General features: G+C 35.9%; 1 protein-coding gene across 5 annotated transcripts in view; it reads left to right on the top strand.

Moving 5' to 3' along the window:
- Positions 1-16,393, top strand: part of LOC121737408 (embryonic polarity protein dorsal-like) — a 64,800-nt gene that overhangs the window by 15,414 nt on the left and 32,993 nt on the right. For 4 of the 5 annotated variants that reach the window (XM_042129111.1, XM_042129090.1, XM_042129085.1 and 1 more), the window contains exons 2-3: positions 3,994-4,053; positions 14,841-14,979. In XM_042129111.1, coding sequence (XP_041985045.1) covers positions 3,994-4,053; positions 14,841-14,979 — 199 coding nt within the window. The remainder of the gene's footprint in view (positions 1-3,993; positions 4,054-14,840; positions 14,980-16,393) is intronic. The other variant, XM_042129104.1, reaches the window with a different exon arrangement.

The raw sequence follows: 16,393 nt of genomic DNA, 5'->3' as shown, positions 1-16,393 counted from the left end.
TAATCTCAAGAACTACTGGTCCTATTCGAAAAATTATTTCAGTGTCGTCCATTTATCGAGGAAGGCTATAGGCTATATTTTATCACGCTAATACTAATAGGAGCGAAGAAATAGAGGAAAGTGTGGAAAAAACGGGGGAAATTATTTGAAAGGGCTTGTTTGAACGCGCTAATCTCAGGAACTACTCGTCCGATTTGAAAAATTCTTTCAGTGTTAGATAGCCTATTTATCGAGGAAGGCTATAGGCTATATTTATTGCGCTAAGACTAATAGGAGCGAAGAAATAGAGGAAAGTGTGGAAAAAGGGGGGGAAATTATTTAAAAGGGCTTATTTGAACGCGCTAATCTCAGGAACTACTGGTCCGATTTGAAAAATTATTTCAGTGTTAGATAGCCCATTTATCGAAATAGCTATAGGCTATATTTTATCACGGTAAAACTATTGGGAGCGAAGACATACATTTTAATTGCGACAACCAGTAAGAAGTAGATAGACAGTAAATATTTACATTCTGCTGCTGCAGCATCACCTGGATTCTATAGGAACCGAGCTTCGTATGAACGCAAAGTGGAGGTTTCATGTTTGGGCTCATATTAAGAGGATACCACAGCGGCTAGAGAAATGAAAAAAAAGTACGTGTAATATCCATAGCTGTCTCCCTTACCTCAAGCCTATACCGCAGAACGCGATAGAGACAACTGCAGAAAATCCAGAAAATCAACGATTCGTTGTCCCCTGATTCCTTCTCCAAAACTTAACCGATTTAAGTACTTTTTTCATTAAAGATTAAAAAAAGGCTTCAGCTGTGTTTCTATGTTTTGCTTTTTTTGTATAATCTATCCAAATCTGTTTTCTGGACGTTTGAACACAGTGGAAAATCTGGCCATTTTTTTTGGGTTTTTGAACGTTCATATCTTATTTAATAATTAAATTATGAAAAAAAAGAAAACATAGGGACATTGTATTAGTGGCCGTAGATATTCAGGAAAAAAATTATAACTCTACTAGCATTATCCAGGGAGGAAACAGGGGACAACGTTTGTATGGAAAAAATGGCGGTGTGGAATCCTCTTAACGGCCTCATCGAAAAGGACATTGATAGATGGTAATCATGAGAATATGATTATGTTGATAGAAATCATCCTTCACTATAACCACAGAAAATGGATAACCAACACAAGTTTAAAAAGTATGAAATAAAATTAAATTAAGAAATTTAAAAAAACCGCCGCCAAACAACTTTAAAAAGTAATGAAATAATATTTATTATTTACTGCCTTTAAGTTCAAATAATTCCTAACTTGTGTAAAGTAATATTTTAGTCCATAATTATTGTTGTCAAGGTGTGTCGGGGGACCGCTAATGTAGATGTGTGATTTGAGATTTCATATAACAGTATAGTTCACAGCGAACCGAATGGATCAGCGACTTGGCGGTTGTAGGTTTTAGTTTACCGACACACCTTGACAACAATTATGGACTAAAATATTACTTTACACAAGTTAGGAATTATTTGAACTTAAAGGCAGTAAATATTATTTCATTACTTTTTAAAGTTGTTTGGCGGGGGTTTTTTACCCGACTGCCGGGAGGGTTATGTGTTTGGCATACGCGCCAAACATATAACCCTCCCGGCAGTCGGGTTGTATGTTTGTAATATTCTTTATTACCTTGTATCTCCAGAACCGCTAAACGGATTTTCACATTTGAGGTATCGTTAGATTTGTCTTAATGACCCAAGTGCAACGAATACTATACTCACAAGGAGAAGAAGCGGAACTTCATAGAAAAAATTGTACCCTTCAAATTCTTTAGTACCTGTGAAGTAGGGGCAGAGGGCGCTGAAGTGGCGATGACGTCAACTGGCGGGAAATTTAAAATTCTACCATTCTCTATAGCGGGAAATTTGAATTTTTAGCTGGGTGGGGTACAGCGATACTCCTTATTAATTAATCCGAAAGAATGGAACTATCAGAATATATTATACCACATTTTAATTGGAATAATATATTCTGACAGATCCATTCTTACAGTTATCGCATAAAAACAAATAGAAATAAAACAGATTTATACAATTTTTCAAATTTTTTATTTAATCCAAAGGAAACTTTCATTCAGGGTTGCCAGATTGGGGGTTTTTTTCGCAATTCTGGGGAAAATTTTGACTCAAGGCGAAAATTTGGGGAAACAGTATCTTTGGGGAAATGTTTGGGGAAAATAAATACACTATGGGGATTTTTTGGGGTTAGCACTTCTAAAAAATATAACAAACAAATGAAACCAACGTCCCTTTCATTCGATTAACTACCTGGTAAATTTGTTGTTTGTTTGTTTTGGTTTGTTTGGTCGAGTGCGTAAAAGGCCTGACAGACGTACGAACTTAAATTACGCGGATTTTAAGTTCGCGAACTTACTCGGCTCGCGTCGGTGACACACGAGAATCGCTCACACTGGATTACCATGCCCCCAGGCACGCGGCTCGCGGCTCTTTGCTGACGCACAGGCGATTAAGGCTAGTATAAATATTAAATAGTCAGTACTCAAGATGCATCTCGGTCTAAATTTTGACAGCCAACCAATCACAGAGCCTGAACCGTGTCTTGAGACCGGGTCGCATCTTAAATACTGACAATTTATACCAGCCTAACTCCTAAGCTCGTCGAGCCATAGTCCGCGTACTTACACGCACGTCTGTCTACCCCTTAAAAAAATTGTCTCTTTGGTCGAGCGAGCGACCATGTGTTGTGTTTCTGTTTAACTGTCGAGTGATTGAAACTACTAAATCGAATAAAAATAGTTTCAGTTTTATATTCGGTTTTTTTTTCTGTAACAAAGCGATTGGGGATTTTTTTTGAAAACGTATCATTTTGGGGAAATATAAAAATCATTTTGGGGGAAATCGTAAAATTGCATCTGGCAACCCTGCTTTCATTGACTTCCGGTAAGCCATAATATGAAAATTGAAATATGAATCATAATTGCGTGAAATTCAATAACACTATACTTAACACATAAGGATTATGATCAATTTCTCAATTTATTCGTTAAACGCACAAGAAAAACAGTTCCAAAGTCGATTTTTCAATATAAACAAAACATTATAACGTATTGTCGGTACACTTAGAAATATCAGCACGGTAGTTTTTCAATTTTTTATTAGATTGATTGTCGAAATGGTTAGATGACTACAACTAAAAAGTCGCAAATAAAATAAATTAATTAAAAATCAAAAAACCCGACTGCAAAAAATGTTAATTAAAAAGATTGAAACAAGACCTAACTCTGCCGGAAGCATCGAATCCATGTTTTAATTGATACGACTCTTGCTTACGAGTTTCATGCCAGGATAAATAGAAGGTTACATAGAAAAATGTAGAAGAAGAAAGTGGATTATAAAATGCAGTCGGAGGCATATTATTTTACTACTTATGAATTAATGTTAAACTTGTGCGACATGCCTCCGACTGCATTTTATAATCCACTTTCTTTTACATTTTTCTATGGAACCTTCTATTTATCCTGGCATGAAACTCGTAAGCAAGAGTCGTATCAATTTAAACATGGATTCGATGCCTCCGGCAGAATTAGGTCTTGTTTCAATCTTTTTAGTTAACATTTTTTGCAGTCGTTTTTTATTTTTATTTTTAATTAATAATTTTTTTAAATTTCTTAATTTAATTATTTTTTTATCAGTCTTACCTAATGTAAAAAATCTACTAGGTGTCCATGACGCACGAGTGACTATAAAATTAGCACCTTCCCCTCCTCCTATAGCGGACTTTAAGGTTATGCAAAATCTCTCAAGTCAAAAACTATTTTGCCAACGCTTTTATGTCATCCTAATTCTTAAGCCCTAAATATTTTTCTGAAACTTGAGAGATAGGTGCCCTTAATGTCCGCTAGGGAACACTTAGCGTGAGGTGGTGGTTGGTAAAAATGGGTAAGTACAGCTTAAAATAAGATTAAACTACAAGTCTCTCTATTTATTGCAGACGGAGCTTCGCCAGTAGGACAAAATGATAGCTCACAGTCCCCCAACCTAAGTGATGTCAGTAAGTATTCCCATAATGTCTCACTAAATACTTAAAAAATCATAAGTAAGTGTCCGTCACAGAAATAAATCAAAATAGGACGGCTAAACGGGTGGAGCACGCGTGTTTCAATCTTGCACAAGCGTGCAAGATTCGTTGAACGTTCATTCAGTCAGCGCGCACGTCTCGACTTGATTACACCGGAGCGATTGTGCAAAAAATGCCTCATTGCGCAGTGTCTAATTGTAAAAACAGAAGTACGAAAGTGAATCGGTCAAAAGGAGGTATTTCTTTCCACGGGTAAGTTATTTGTTCTAACTAAAAGTACCGACGTTAAACTTACACCTGATGATGAATAATTTCGAAACCGGTCGTGTTATTTGTTAAAAGTTATAATAATATCTTAATATAGTGGAAAAAGTGCAAGAAAAGTGTGTTTTATTAGTGTACAACATGAATTTCCACCAAGAACCGACAGTACAATCAATTACATAACTAAAAGCAAAGCAAAAATTGACACGAGCGATTCCTTAGCAACGCACGCGCGTCGCCGTTCTATCTTGATATATTTCTGTGGTGTACCTAACTTAAAGTAGTGGTAAGTAGTAGTTAGAAAGAGTAGGTTCTCTCTTTAGGGAGTAGAAGGTCGCAGCAAATATAGCGTAATTAGTAGCAAGTATTCTACCGAGAAGTGTCTCAAAATGTAAAAAAATATAGTCTGTCAAAAAAGTGAAGAAATTTAAAAGTGGCAACATCGTAGTGTCATCCCTTTTTGCTTAGATTGATTTGAAAGGGATGACACTACCATGTTGCCATATGACTTTTGTTGTTTGGAAATTCCTCTTTTGCGCGTCTCACTGGTTCCTCCACGTAGGTAATACAATCCGTAGCAAATAAAAACACTATATTTTTTTAAACATTTCGTAAGATTTGGGATTTGACTTTTGGATCTAAATTCTAATCTTATGATGTCTCAACAAGACGGGGAGTCAAAAAATCTTAAACGCTTCACGCAATTTGTGAGTTCCCCGCGATTCGTATGTGCGCGATTACAGTTTCTGTGAACTCTACATTTCGTTGTTTATCTTAAATGCTCAGCTGTTATTTTGTCTGTTAAAGAATCATTTAAATTTTAAATCGTAAAAAGTGTATTTATAGTCCTATAACTACTGAGGATTATAATTCTATATTTTTATGCGCTCGTTAATCGCTGTTACCTCGGCAGAGTATGTAGAGTTTATTGACTGGATAGTTAGTATTGTGATGATGCGGGTATAATGAGACCAAAACAAGTCACTCAACACTCAACAGCTTCGCACATTTTTCAAATGTATGAGTTATTGCTACTTCTATTTTAACGCTACAAATATAAAGACTTTATACATTTTTTCTTTTTCATATTTTGTTGAAAGTAAAATCTTTAGAAAGTAATGTTTTAAAACTTACACGATTTCTCATGTACATTTTTAAATTAAACTACATTAATTTACCAAAATTAAAATTACTAGAGATCGCCCAATGGTCGAAATTCGACCTTAAATTTAATTATTTTCTCCCCGTTTAAAGTATTGACTATTTCAGTTAAATAATAATAGTTAGTCTCGCGACAAGCTTTTATTATCATGCAAATTGTACAATATATTGAGGTTATACCTTAATATACATTTCAAGGAGTTTATTTTTGTCTTTTAAGAGTGTTTTTAAAATAAAAGTTTTTTTTTCAAAAAGGTTTTTTGAATATAATTTATTTTTTGTTTTTTTAGATATCTCTGGGTAGATTTCTTAGTCTGTTCTTAGTTTTGTTTTGTTTCGTAAGAAATCGTACTTGATTTTAATCAGTGAAAAAGTCTCTATTTAGCGAGTTGTTTAAATATTCCGTTTATTTCTACATGACTAAATTTAAATTTCACTTAACAAAAATTGTCTAAAACCAGACTGGAATTGACTTGACATAACATGACATGACATGATACGACACATACGACACGACAAATTACGACATGACATGTCACGACACGTCACGTCACGACAAGTCACGTCACGTCACCCCACGTCAGGTCACGACACGTCACGTCACGTCACGACATGACACGACACGACACAACGACGCTCACTGAGCCCGTTATTTGATACCCATATTATTGCAGAAGTGCTTCAAAAATAACTATTCCCCTATCTTGAACTAGCTGTTTCCCGCGACTTCATCCGCGTTAACACAGTATAATAACAAAGATGGATAGTTTTCTCCTTTTTGTTTTTGTGGTTCCTTATACAAAGGGTAAAAACGGACCCTATTTAAGCAAACGTCAAACGCAAACGTCATTAAATTTTCATGTTTCTTACTCAAGAAATGACGGACTTTCATTGAAACTTTCTACCTCAATTTCACCCCCTTGGGGGTAGAATTACCAGAAACACTTAAATACGTATCCATTCATTTTTAATCAGTAGCACAAAAATAAAGTTTCATGTTTCTAACTCAAGAAATGACGGACTTTCATTCAAACTTTCAACTACATTTTCACCCCCTTGGGGGTAGAATTTCTAAAAACGCTTAAATACCTATCCATTCATTTTTAATCAGCAGTCAAAAAATAAACTTTCATGTTTCAAACTTAAGAAATGACGGACTTTCAATTAAACTTTCAACCCCTATTTCACCCCCTTGGGGGTAGAATTTTCAGAAACGCTTAAACACGTATCCAATCATTTTTAATCAGTAACCCAAACATAAAATTTCATGTTTCTAACTCAAGAAATAACGGAGTTTCATTCAAACTTTCAACCCCAATTTCACCCCCTTAGGGGTAGAATTTCCAAAAACGCTTAAATACGTATCCATTCATTTTTAATCAGTAACCCAAAAATAAAGTTTCATGTTTCTAACTCAAGAAATGACGGACTTTCATTAAAACTTTCAACCCTTATTTCACCCCCTTCGGGGTAAAATTTTCAAAATTCCTTCCTTAGTGGGTGTCTACTTAATAAAACAACCCTACTCACCAAATTTCGTGGCTGTAAATTTTACAGTTTTTGCTCAGCGATGATGAATCAGTCAGTCAGTCAGTCAGGACATGTAATTTTATAAGTATAGATAGATGAGCGTCCATTTTGTATGTAGAATGACATTGCATTCGTTTCCGAGTTACTCTCAATGAGCCCTTTCATTTCATACTCATATTGCAGAAGTGCATTAAAAATAACTATGTATTCCCGTGTTTTGGATGAGCCGCCATATTGGATGTAGAATGACAGTACATTCGTTTTCGTGATACTCTCAATGAGCTCTTTCATTTGATATCCATATTGCAGTACCTAGTGCATTAAAAATAACTATTCCCCTATCTTGAATGCGCCGCCATTTTGGATGTAGAATGACATTACATTAGTTTTCGAGTTACTCTCAAAAAACCCTTTCATTTAATATCCATATTGTAAGACAGCATAGAAAATAACTATTTCGCCATCATGGATGGTTGGCCATATTGGATTTAGAGTGATGTCACATACCACATCGTGCATGGTCATCCAAATTATAAATTTTGCATTATATTTTTTTTTGCATTATTTTGCAATAATGCAACGTTGTATGCAAAATTTCAGCTCAATCGGTTAAATATATCTGGTTAAATATATCTGCTTCAAAATTGAGTTCCAAAATTCCATCGTAACATACATACTTACATACATACAGAGCAAGTTAAATAAAAGCTTTTAGGAGGATACACCAGGGGCTAGAGAAATGAAAAAAAGTACGTGTAATATCTATAGCTGTCTCCCTTACCTCAAGACTATACCGCAGAATGCGATAGAGACATCAGACAACTGCAGAAAATCAACGATTCGTAGTCCCCTGACTCCTTCTCCAAAACTTAACCGATTTAAGTACTTTTTTCATTAAAGATTAAAAAAAGACTTGAGATGTGTTCCTATGTTTTTTTTTGTATAATCTAGCCAAATCTGTTTCTGGATGTTTGAACACAGCGGAAAATCTGGCCATTTTTTTGGGTTTTTTGAACGTTCATATCTTATTTAATAATTAAATTATGAAAAAAAAAGAAAACATAGGGACATTGTATAAGTGGCCGTAGATATTCAGGAAAAAACTATAACTCTACTAGCATTATCCAGGGAGGAAACAGGGGACAACGTTTTTATGGAAAAAAGGGCGGTGTGGACTCCTCTTAAAAAAGAACCAGTTTAATGCGCTAGGTTTTTCACAAAAAGCCATAAACAATTTTTTTTCTTAAACTTTGGTTTTTCTGTGTTTAATTCCACGAAAATAACATATTTCCTGTGTAAGCGTAGTCCACAAGTTTAGCTATCAAATGAGACCTTTTTAGGGTTCCGTAGCCAAATGGCAAAAAACGGACCAGTCTGTCTTTCTGTCTGTCTGTCTGTCTGTCTGTCTGTCTGTCTGTCTGTCTGTCTGTCTGTCTGTCTGTCTGTCTGTCTGTCTGTCTGTCTGACGTCACGTCATGTCGCGTCACGTCACGTGTCGTGTCGTGACGCGACATGACGTGACGTTACGTGTTATGACGTGACGTGACGTCACGTTACGTGTCGTGTCGTGACTTTACGTGACGCCACGTGACTTTACGTGACGTTACGTGACGTGATGTGAGTGAGAAGTGCTGGTCAGATTAGTGTGATAGCCCGAGAAAAACTAAAATGGCTGCCATTTTACAACCATGAGAGAGAGAGAAAATTTGAGAGCCAATTTGTCGATAAAATATGCCATAGATCATGACATTTAAGGATCGGACACCGGTGTCGGGACACATTGTAATAACTATAATATAACTGAGTAAATTGATATTATATTTTTATTTTTATTTATTTACACGTCACGTGTCGTGTCGTGACGCGACATGACGTGACGTTACGTGTTATGACGTGACGTGACGTCACGTTACGTGTCGTGTCGTGACTTTACGTGACGCCACGTGACTTTACGTGACGTTACGTGACGTGATGTGAAATGATGTGACTGACAGCCGGGTTTCAAAAAATGCCCGGTTGAATTCGGTCACTTTTGTTAAATGAAATTTAACTTTTTAGTCATGCGAAAATCTAGCCAGAGATAAGTAAAAAACAAAAAATAAATTATAAACAAAAAACTTTTTGAAAAAAAGCTTTTATTTAAATAGTCTACAAAGAAGAAAATAAACTCCTTAAAAATTTTACCTATTGAGTTATGATCCTCAATATATTATACAATTTGCATGATAAAAGCTTGTCGCGAGACTTTTAACAATCTATCAGTACTTGATAAATTTATTAAAATAAAAATATAATATCAATTTACTTAGTTATATTATAGTTATACAATGTGTCCCGACACCGGTGTCCGATCCTTAAATGTCATGATCTATGGCATATTTTATCGACAAATTGGCTCTCAAATTTTCTCTCTCTCTCATGGTTGTAAAATGGCAGCCATTTTAGTTTTTCTCGGGCTATCACACTAATCTGACCAGCACTTCTCATGTAAATATCCTATGAAGATGAAAAAGGTCTCATATTTTGATAGCTTAACTTATGGACTACGTTTACACAGGCAATATATTAAGAATTTCATGGAATTAAACATAGAAAATCCAAAGTTTAAGAAAAAAAATTGTGAAATGTTTAATTCATGGCTTTTTGTGAAAAATCTAGCGCATTAAACTGCTTCTTTTTTATTTTAAAAAGTTAGAGGAGGTTTTCATCTTAAATAAATTCTTTACTTGAATGCTCTAAGTCAGATAGTTTAGAAGTTATAACAATTTTCTTATGAAGTTATAGGTCAGATTAGATAGGGATAAGTCTAAAAAAAATATATGATGTACATTACTACAAAAACTACCAACGAAAATTAGTTCGAACGAGATCTAGCCAGTAGTTTTTTTATACGTCATAAATGGTAAACCTTAATTTAACTTTCATTAAATCAACTAAAATATGAAAATAAATCAAAAACCTCTTAATTTTATAAAAATAAACCTTATTGCTGCTGCGGAACCCTTCATGGGCGAGTCCAACTCGCACTTGGCCAGTTTTATTTATATATCTTCATAGGATATTTACATGAGAAGTACTGGTCAGATTAGTGTGAAAGCCCGAGAAAAACTAAAATAGCTGCCATTTTACAACCGTAAGAGAGAGAGAAAAAAATTGAGAGCCAATTTGTTGATAAAATATGCCATAGATCATGACATTAAAGGATCGGACACCGGTGTCGGGACACATTGTATTATATTGGAATCTCGGAATCGGCTCCAACGATTTTCATGAAATTTAGTATATAGGGTGTTTCGGGGGCGATAAATCGAGCTAGCTAGGAATCATTTTTAGAAAATGTCATTTTATTCGTATTTTATCGAATACCGAGCAAAGCTTGGTCAAATAGCTAGTAATATAAAAATAAAATAAAGATTTAAGGGGCATTCAATACCAAAAACATAATTTCTGGCCTGTTTTTGCTCTATTAACAGTATGAAACCCTTCGTGCGTGAATCCGACTCGCACTTGGCCGTTTTTTTTTCAACATGTACCGTGGCATTAACATAAATCCTAAGATTTAGCAACTATAGTTGATGGATAGGATTTAAAAGTTAGTGGTAAAAGTTCGTATCGCAAACCATTTCGAACATTTACCATAAGGAGTTGGTAGATCTTCTGTTTTACTAGAAAATCTTAGGATTTACTGCAGGTCGAGCTTTTACAGTAAAATATAGATGATGTACTGTATACTATTATTATGTTGCTCGGAATTTTATCCTAGGATTTAAAGTAGGTATCTCAACACTAAATTTTACCAAAATCATTTGTGCAGCTTAAGCGTAAAGAAACATGACAGTGATCGGGCCGTATCGGAAACAGCCAGACACACTAGCACTTAGCAGTTATAATATTAGTCTTAACAATAATAAGATAAGCTAAACTGTAGTAGCCAAGTGTACTTACAGTAATCGTACTCAAGTGGATAAAATTTAATGTTAATATTGGCAATATTTTATTTTTCATTAAACACTTGATACAGTTTACTTTAGAATTTAGATAGCATCAAATTAATGTAGTTACGATATAGATAAAGCTTATCGATATCGGTTTAGGAAGTCGAATAACAAGTGCATGGAAGTGGCCAAACAAAACAAAACCAAGTTCGATATTGTGTTGTAGTTTAGTAAATATATTATTTTATCACGCTAAGACTAATAGGAGAATGTGGTAAAAACGAGGGAAATTATTTGAAATGGCTTACCTCGCGAACTACTGGAGCAATTTTATGTTTTTGGCACAGATAAGAAGTAGACCACGTGAAGCACAACGTGAAGCTTATATTGTCATAAAGTTGAAGTTTTGGCGGTCGTGGTCGCTTGCGGCAAAGATATATACGTGGGAGAGCCATGGCTCCGGCCGGCTCGACCGGAGAAATACCACGTTCTCACAGAAAACCGGCGTGAAACAACGCTAGCGCTGTGTTTCGCCGAGTGAGTGAGTTTACCGGAGGCCCAATCCCCTACCCTATTCCCTTCCCTACCCTCCCCTATTCCCTTCCCATCCTACCCTCCCCCCTATTACCCTATTCCCTCTTAAAAGGCCGGCAACGCACCTGCAGCTCTTCTGATGCTGCGAGTGTCCATGGGCGACGGAAGTTGCTTTCCATCAGGTGACCCTTTTGCTCGTTTTCCCCCTTATTTCATAAAAAAAAAGGTCGGAAAGTCATCTTTAGATACTGATAGTGATACTCGTACTCGACATTTTTATAATTTATTGCTAATAATATTATATTGTATGTCTATATTATCACATAATTTCAAAACAGTTTTCTTTTACTTTATTACTATGACTCATTTACCTGTTCGAGTATTGTTTCATGTTACATCTGAACGAGATAGATATTGCGTCTATACATAACATACATGATACAAGATTATATGTAAAGAGTAAAAATTATGACTCAACTGAAAATAATAAACTTTTAAATATTTATTAATATTATGCTATAGTTATTTACACCGTTTAAAGATTTTTGATAATTAACTCGTAGAAATTGCAGGTGTAAAAGTTATCGTTAGAATCAGTCCGGTCAGAGTTACTTACAGGGCCTCGCCCTCGATATGAGAACCCTCATAGAAGAGTTCTGAATGATCCTTAGAAAGGTAACCGATTTGGGATTGGATCCCTTCTAGTTTCGTAGAAATTAAAAACCATAATTAGAAATCAGTTGATTTTCGATGCCTCTAAAGTCTGAACTATCACAATTGAGAAGCCCTCTTTTTAACCGACTTCCAAAAACTGATTTTCAAAATTTTTGTTTTGTTATGTTAGGTTTCACTCCAATTTGGTCCCATTTTCACAAAAGTGGTGATCTGATGATGGGATCCATGAGTAATCGAGGGAACTCCTCAAAATTTATATGAAAACATAATATGGTGATTTTGGTTTTATGAGAAGCATCTTAAGCATATGCTACCAAAATGCAAGATTTTGCACCAAGGTATACTATGGTTCCGAAGATACTAAGAGAACTCCGGATTCCTTATAGATACAAGTTTGGGGGTTTAGGCGTTGTTTTAAGAACTGAAAGCATATTATGCTACTATGCAAATTACATTCATCATCATCATCATCATCACTACCATCTCAGGGTCACCAATGTCACAACTCACATGGTTGCAATATACACACAACACCATAAAATATCATCAGTCATCACGTTATGTCCTTATTTATTTGGTATATTTCAAAGCGATTTTAATATAAAAAAAATATACTTAATGTTGCTTCAAAATACATAATATTTCAACTACCACAAAATTGAACATAAGTAACAAATTCAACCTTTACTCCAGAGCGTAAGGCACACATTTGGGTTGGACTGAAGGAAACGGGGCACTATTGAAAAAATACTTAGAAAATTTTTTCGTCAAAATTTTAACCTCTTATAACCACCCTTTTTGAATATACCAATTGATAGGGGGCGCCAAGTGGAGCAAAAAAGCTCAGATAAACTTTTCTCAAAAATCAACCCCTGCCGAAAGACAGGCCGAAATGTGACCCTCGTTAGCACAGAGAAAATACTTAAAAAAATTTGGACGAAAAAATTCAACCTCTTATAACCACCCCTTTTGAATACACCAATCGATAGGGGGCGCCAAGGGGAGTAAGAAAGCTCAAATAAACTATTCTCAAAAATCAACCCCCGGCCAGATACAGGCCGATATACGAACCTCGGTAGTATGGCCAAAATACTTAAAAAATTTTGACGACAAAAATACAACCCCCTATGACCACCCCTTTTTATTATACCAATCGATAGGGGGCGCCAAGGGAAGCAAAAAAGCTCAGATAAACTTTTCTCAAAAATCAACTCCTGTCGAATGACAGGCCGAAATATTTTCGCCATACTAACAAGGGTCATCCTTGTTAGTATGGCGAAAATACTTAGAAAAATCTGGCTAAGGTTTAGGAACCTACGTCAATTAAATGTTGGTGACATGGGTTAAGGAGGATTGTTTTGGGTGAGAAAAACTCCTACTTACCGTTTCCACCGCCAGTAAACTCTCCGTTTAGAAGACATTCGCATTTGAGATTTTCGTAATCTTCAGATAAGATCATCTGTTTTCTGATATTCACGAAGTATTTTTAAGGCATCTCAAGGCTGTGATGAGTGGGTCTTACTTAACTACTCAGCCACGGATACCGAAAGGGGGGGGGGGGGAGCCTCCCCCAAACGGGGGGCTCGGGGGCCCCCGCCAAAACAAAAACAAACACAATCTAGAAAGTTCAAAAGTAGGTTAGGATAGGTTGGAACTTAGACCACAACACCCAGATACAGGAGCCCCGCGCAGCGGGGCTCCGTCGACTTTCTTTTGTAGTAGTTTGTCAAATAAATTGGGGTAGGTTTGTAAACATTTACCAAGATTAAGATAATATTAAGGGGTTGAAGTATTTTCTTACGCGATGGTTAGTAGGTAACTAAAAAGAGTGAAATTATTATTTTTAACAAAAAATTTAAACCGACTTCCAAGGTAAAAACAATAATAACATCCTTATAATATGAACTAAAAAGTATTAAATAATTTTTCCTATCTAATAGTGCCTTTTTCCGAATTCGGCTAAACCTCAACTATTTCTGTACTCAATCTTCATAATTTTGAAGTCGGTGCCAGTACCAAAAGTTTCAAATATTCTGTCAGAGAACTAAAGATTCAGCTATCTGGTACCGACTTCAAAATGATGAAGATTGAGTACAGAAATAGTTGAGGTTTAGCCTAATTCGGAAAAGGGCACTATTAGATAGGAAAAATTATTTAATACTTTTTAGTTCATATTATAAGGATGTTATTATTGTTTTTTTTTTTTTATGAAATAAGGGGGCAAACGAGCAAACGGGTCACTTGATGGAAAGCAACTTCCGTCGCCCATGGACACTCGCAGCATCAGAAGAGCTGCAAGTGCGTTGCCGGCCTTTTAAGAGGGAACAGGGTAATAGGGGAGGGTAAGGATGGGAAGGGAAGGGAATAGGGGAGGGTAGGAAAGGGAATAGGGTAGGGGATTGGGCCTCCGGTAAACTCACTCACTCGGCGAAACACAGCGCAAACGCTGTTTCACGCCGGTTTTCTGTGAGAACGTGGTATTTCTCCGGTCGAGCCGGCCCATTCGTGCCGAAGCATGGCGCTCCCACGTATAATTAATTTTTACCTTCGAAGTCGGTTTTATTAAAGGTCTTATCCGTTATCAGGAATAAAATATGACAAGTCTGAACTCTGAACATTTCCATATTTATCATGTTGTATTAACGAGGTATCTCCCTGCAGTTGACGCCATCACGAGGACAGACCAGAATTGCGTGGAGCTGCTCGACGCGGGCTTAGAGGCGATGCCCGGGGGCTTCGCCCCGATGAACGTGCAGCCGCATGTGGCCATCGTCGAGCAACCCGCCGGCAAGGCGCTCAGGTAATTGCCGCCAAATCTGCAGTCTCGAGAGAGCAAAGTGTTAAGTCAAATTCGCTCAGTTGTATGGTGCTTGCGATGCTCTATCTATGTCAAATCCCATTTTGGATTTTTAACTTTGCAGCCAAACTATCTGATGCAATTTGACTAAACGCTCAGTGAAACAGTTTAAAAATATAATGAGAAGTTCTTAAATACAACGTTAGAATCAAGCCTTTGGTGACAACTGACAACTGACATCCCACCAAAAACATTTTCATGTAAAATGTTGCCAAGATGAGAACATAATATTATAGTTCGTCGTATAAAAGTAGTGAGATCTCATGTAGAGCCAAGTTTTATTTATTTATTTATTTATACTTTTGCACAATGTTAGTACATAGGCGGACTTAATGCCAGATGGCATTCTCTACCAGTCAACCTTTAGGTGTTCAGAAACAAAATTGTGTAGGTGCCAAAAATACGAAAAGATGTAAAGAAAATAAACAAAATGCAATCTAAATTTAGGATCAAGTTTCTAACCTTACATACTCAACCCTAAATCTAAAAACCTTAATTTTACCCTAAAGCACGGCAAAATATTTGATAATAATATTATAATGTGTCAGCCGCACAAGGAGAATCTATAAACTCTACACATAAGTCAAAATCGGTGGCCTGGCCATTTATCATCCATACTAATATTATAAATGCGAAAGTATCTCTGTCTGTCTGTCTTGCTTTCACGCCAAAACTACTGAACCGATTGCAATGAAATTTTGTATACAGTTATTCTAGAGTCTGAGAAAGGACATAGGCTACATTTTGATGTGGGAAAATATCTTATTTCCATGAAAATATCGATGAAAATGAATTCGCATTGCGCGTGGCCAGCGCTCATCCCGGGGGTCCTGGGTTCGAGTCCCGCAGGCGGAACAAAAAGTTTTCAATGTTCCTGGGTCTTGGATGTGTATTAAAATAAAATTTCAAAAATCTTAAACATATTTTATGTATAATATTATAAAAAATCCAGAAATATATCGATGGAATGAACATTTTAGTTCTAATACGATTCAACAGATGGCGTTTTATTTTTTACTTTATTGTAACATAGAACTAATCATACTTATTAGTTAGTATGTTTTTGTTTATAGTTTTTAATACGTTAGAATATTATGTTTAATAATATAATCACTTGGTATAATAATAATCAATCTATCTTATCTTATGTAGAACTCCTACTGCATTTCTAATCCATACTATCCATACTAATATTATAAATGCGGAAGTACCTCTGTCTGTCTGTCTGTCTGTCTTGCTTTCACGCCAAAACTACTGAACCGATTGCAATGAAATTTTGTATACAGTTATTCTAGAGTCTGAGAAAGGACATAGGCTACATTTTGATGTGGGAAAATATCTTATTTCCATGAAAAAT

The sequence above is a fragment of the Aricia agestis genome, chromosome 2 (assembly GCF_905147365.1).
Source record: "Aricia agestis chromosome 2, ilAriAges1.1, whole genome shotgun sequence".
Taxonomy (NCBI): domain Eukaryota; kingdom Metazoa; phylum Arthropoda; class Insecta; order Lepidoptera; family Lycaenidae; genus Aricia; species Aricia agestis.
This window is presented reverse-complemented; position numbering and strand designations above follow the sequence as displayed.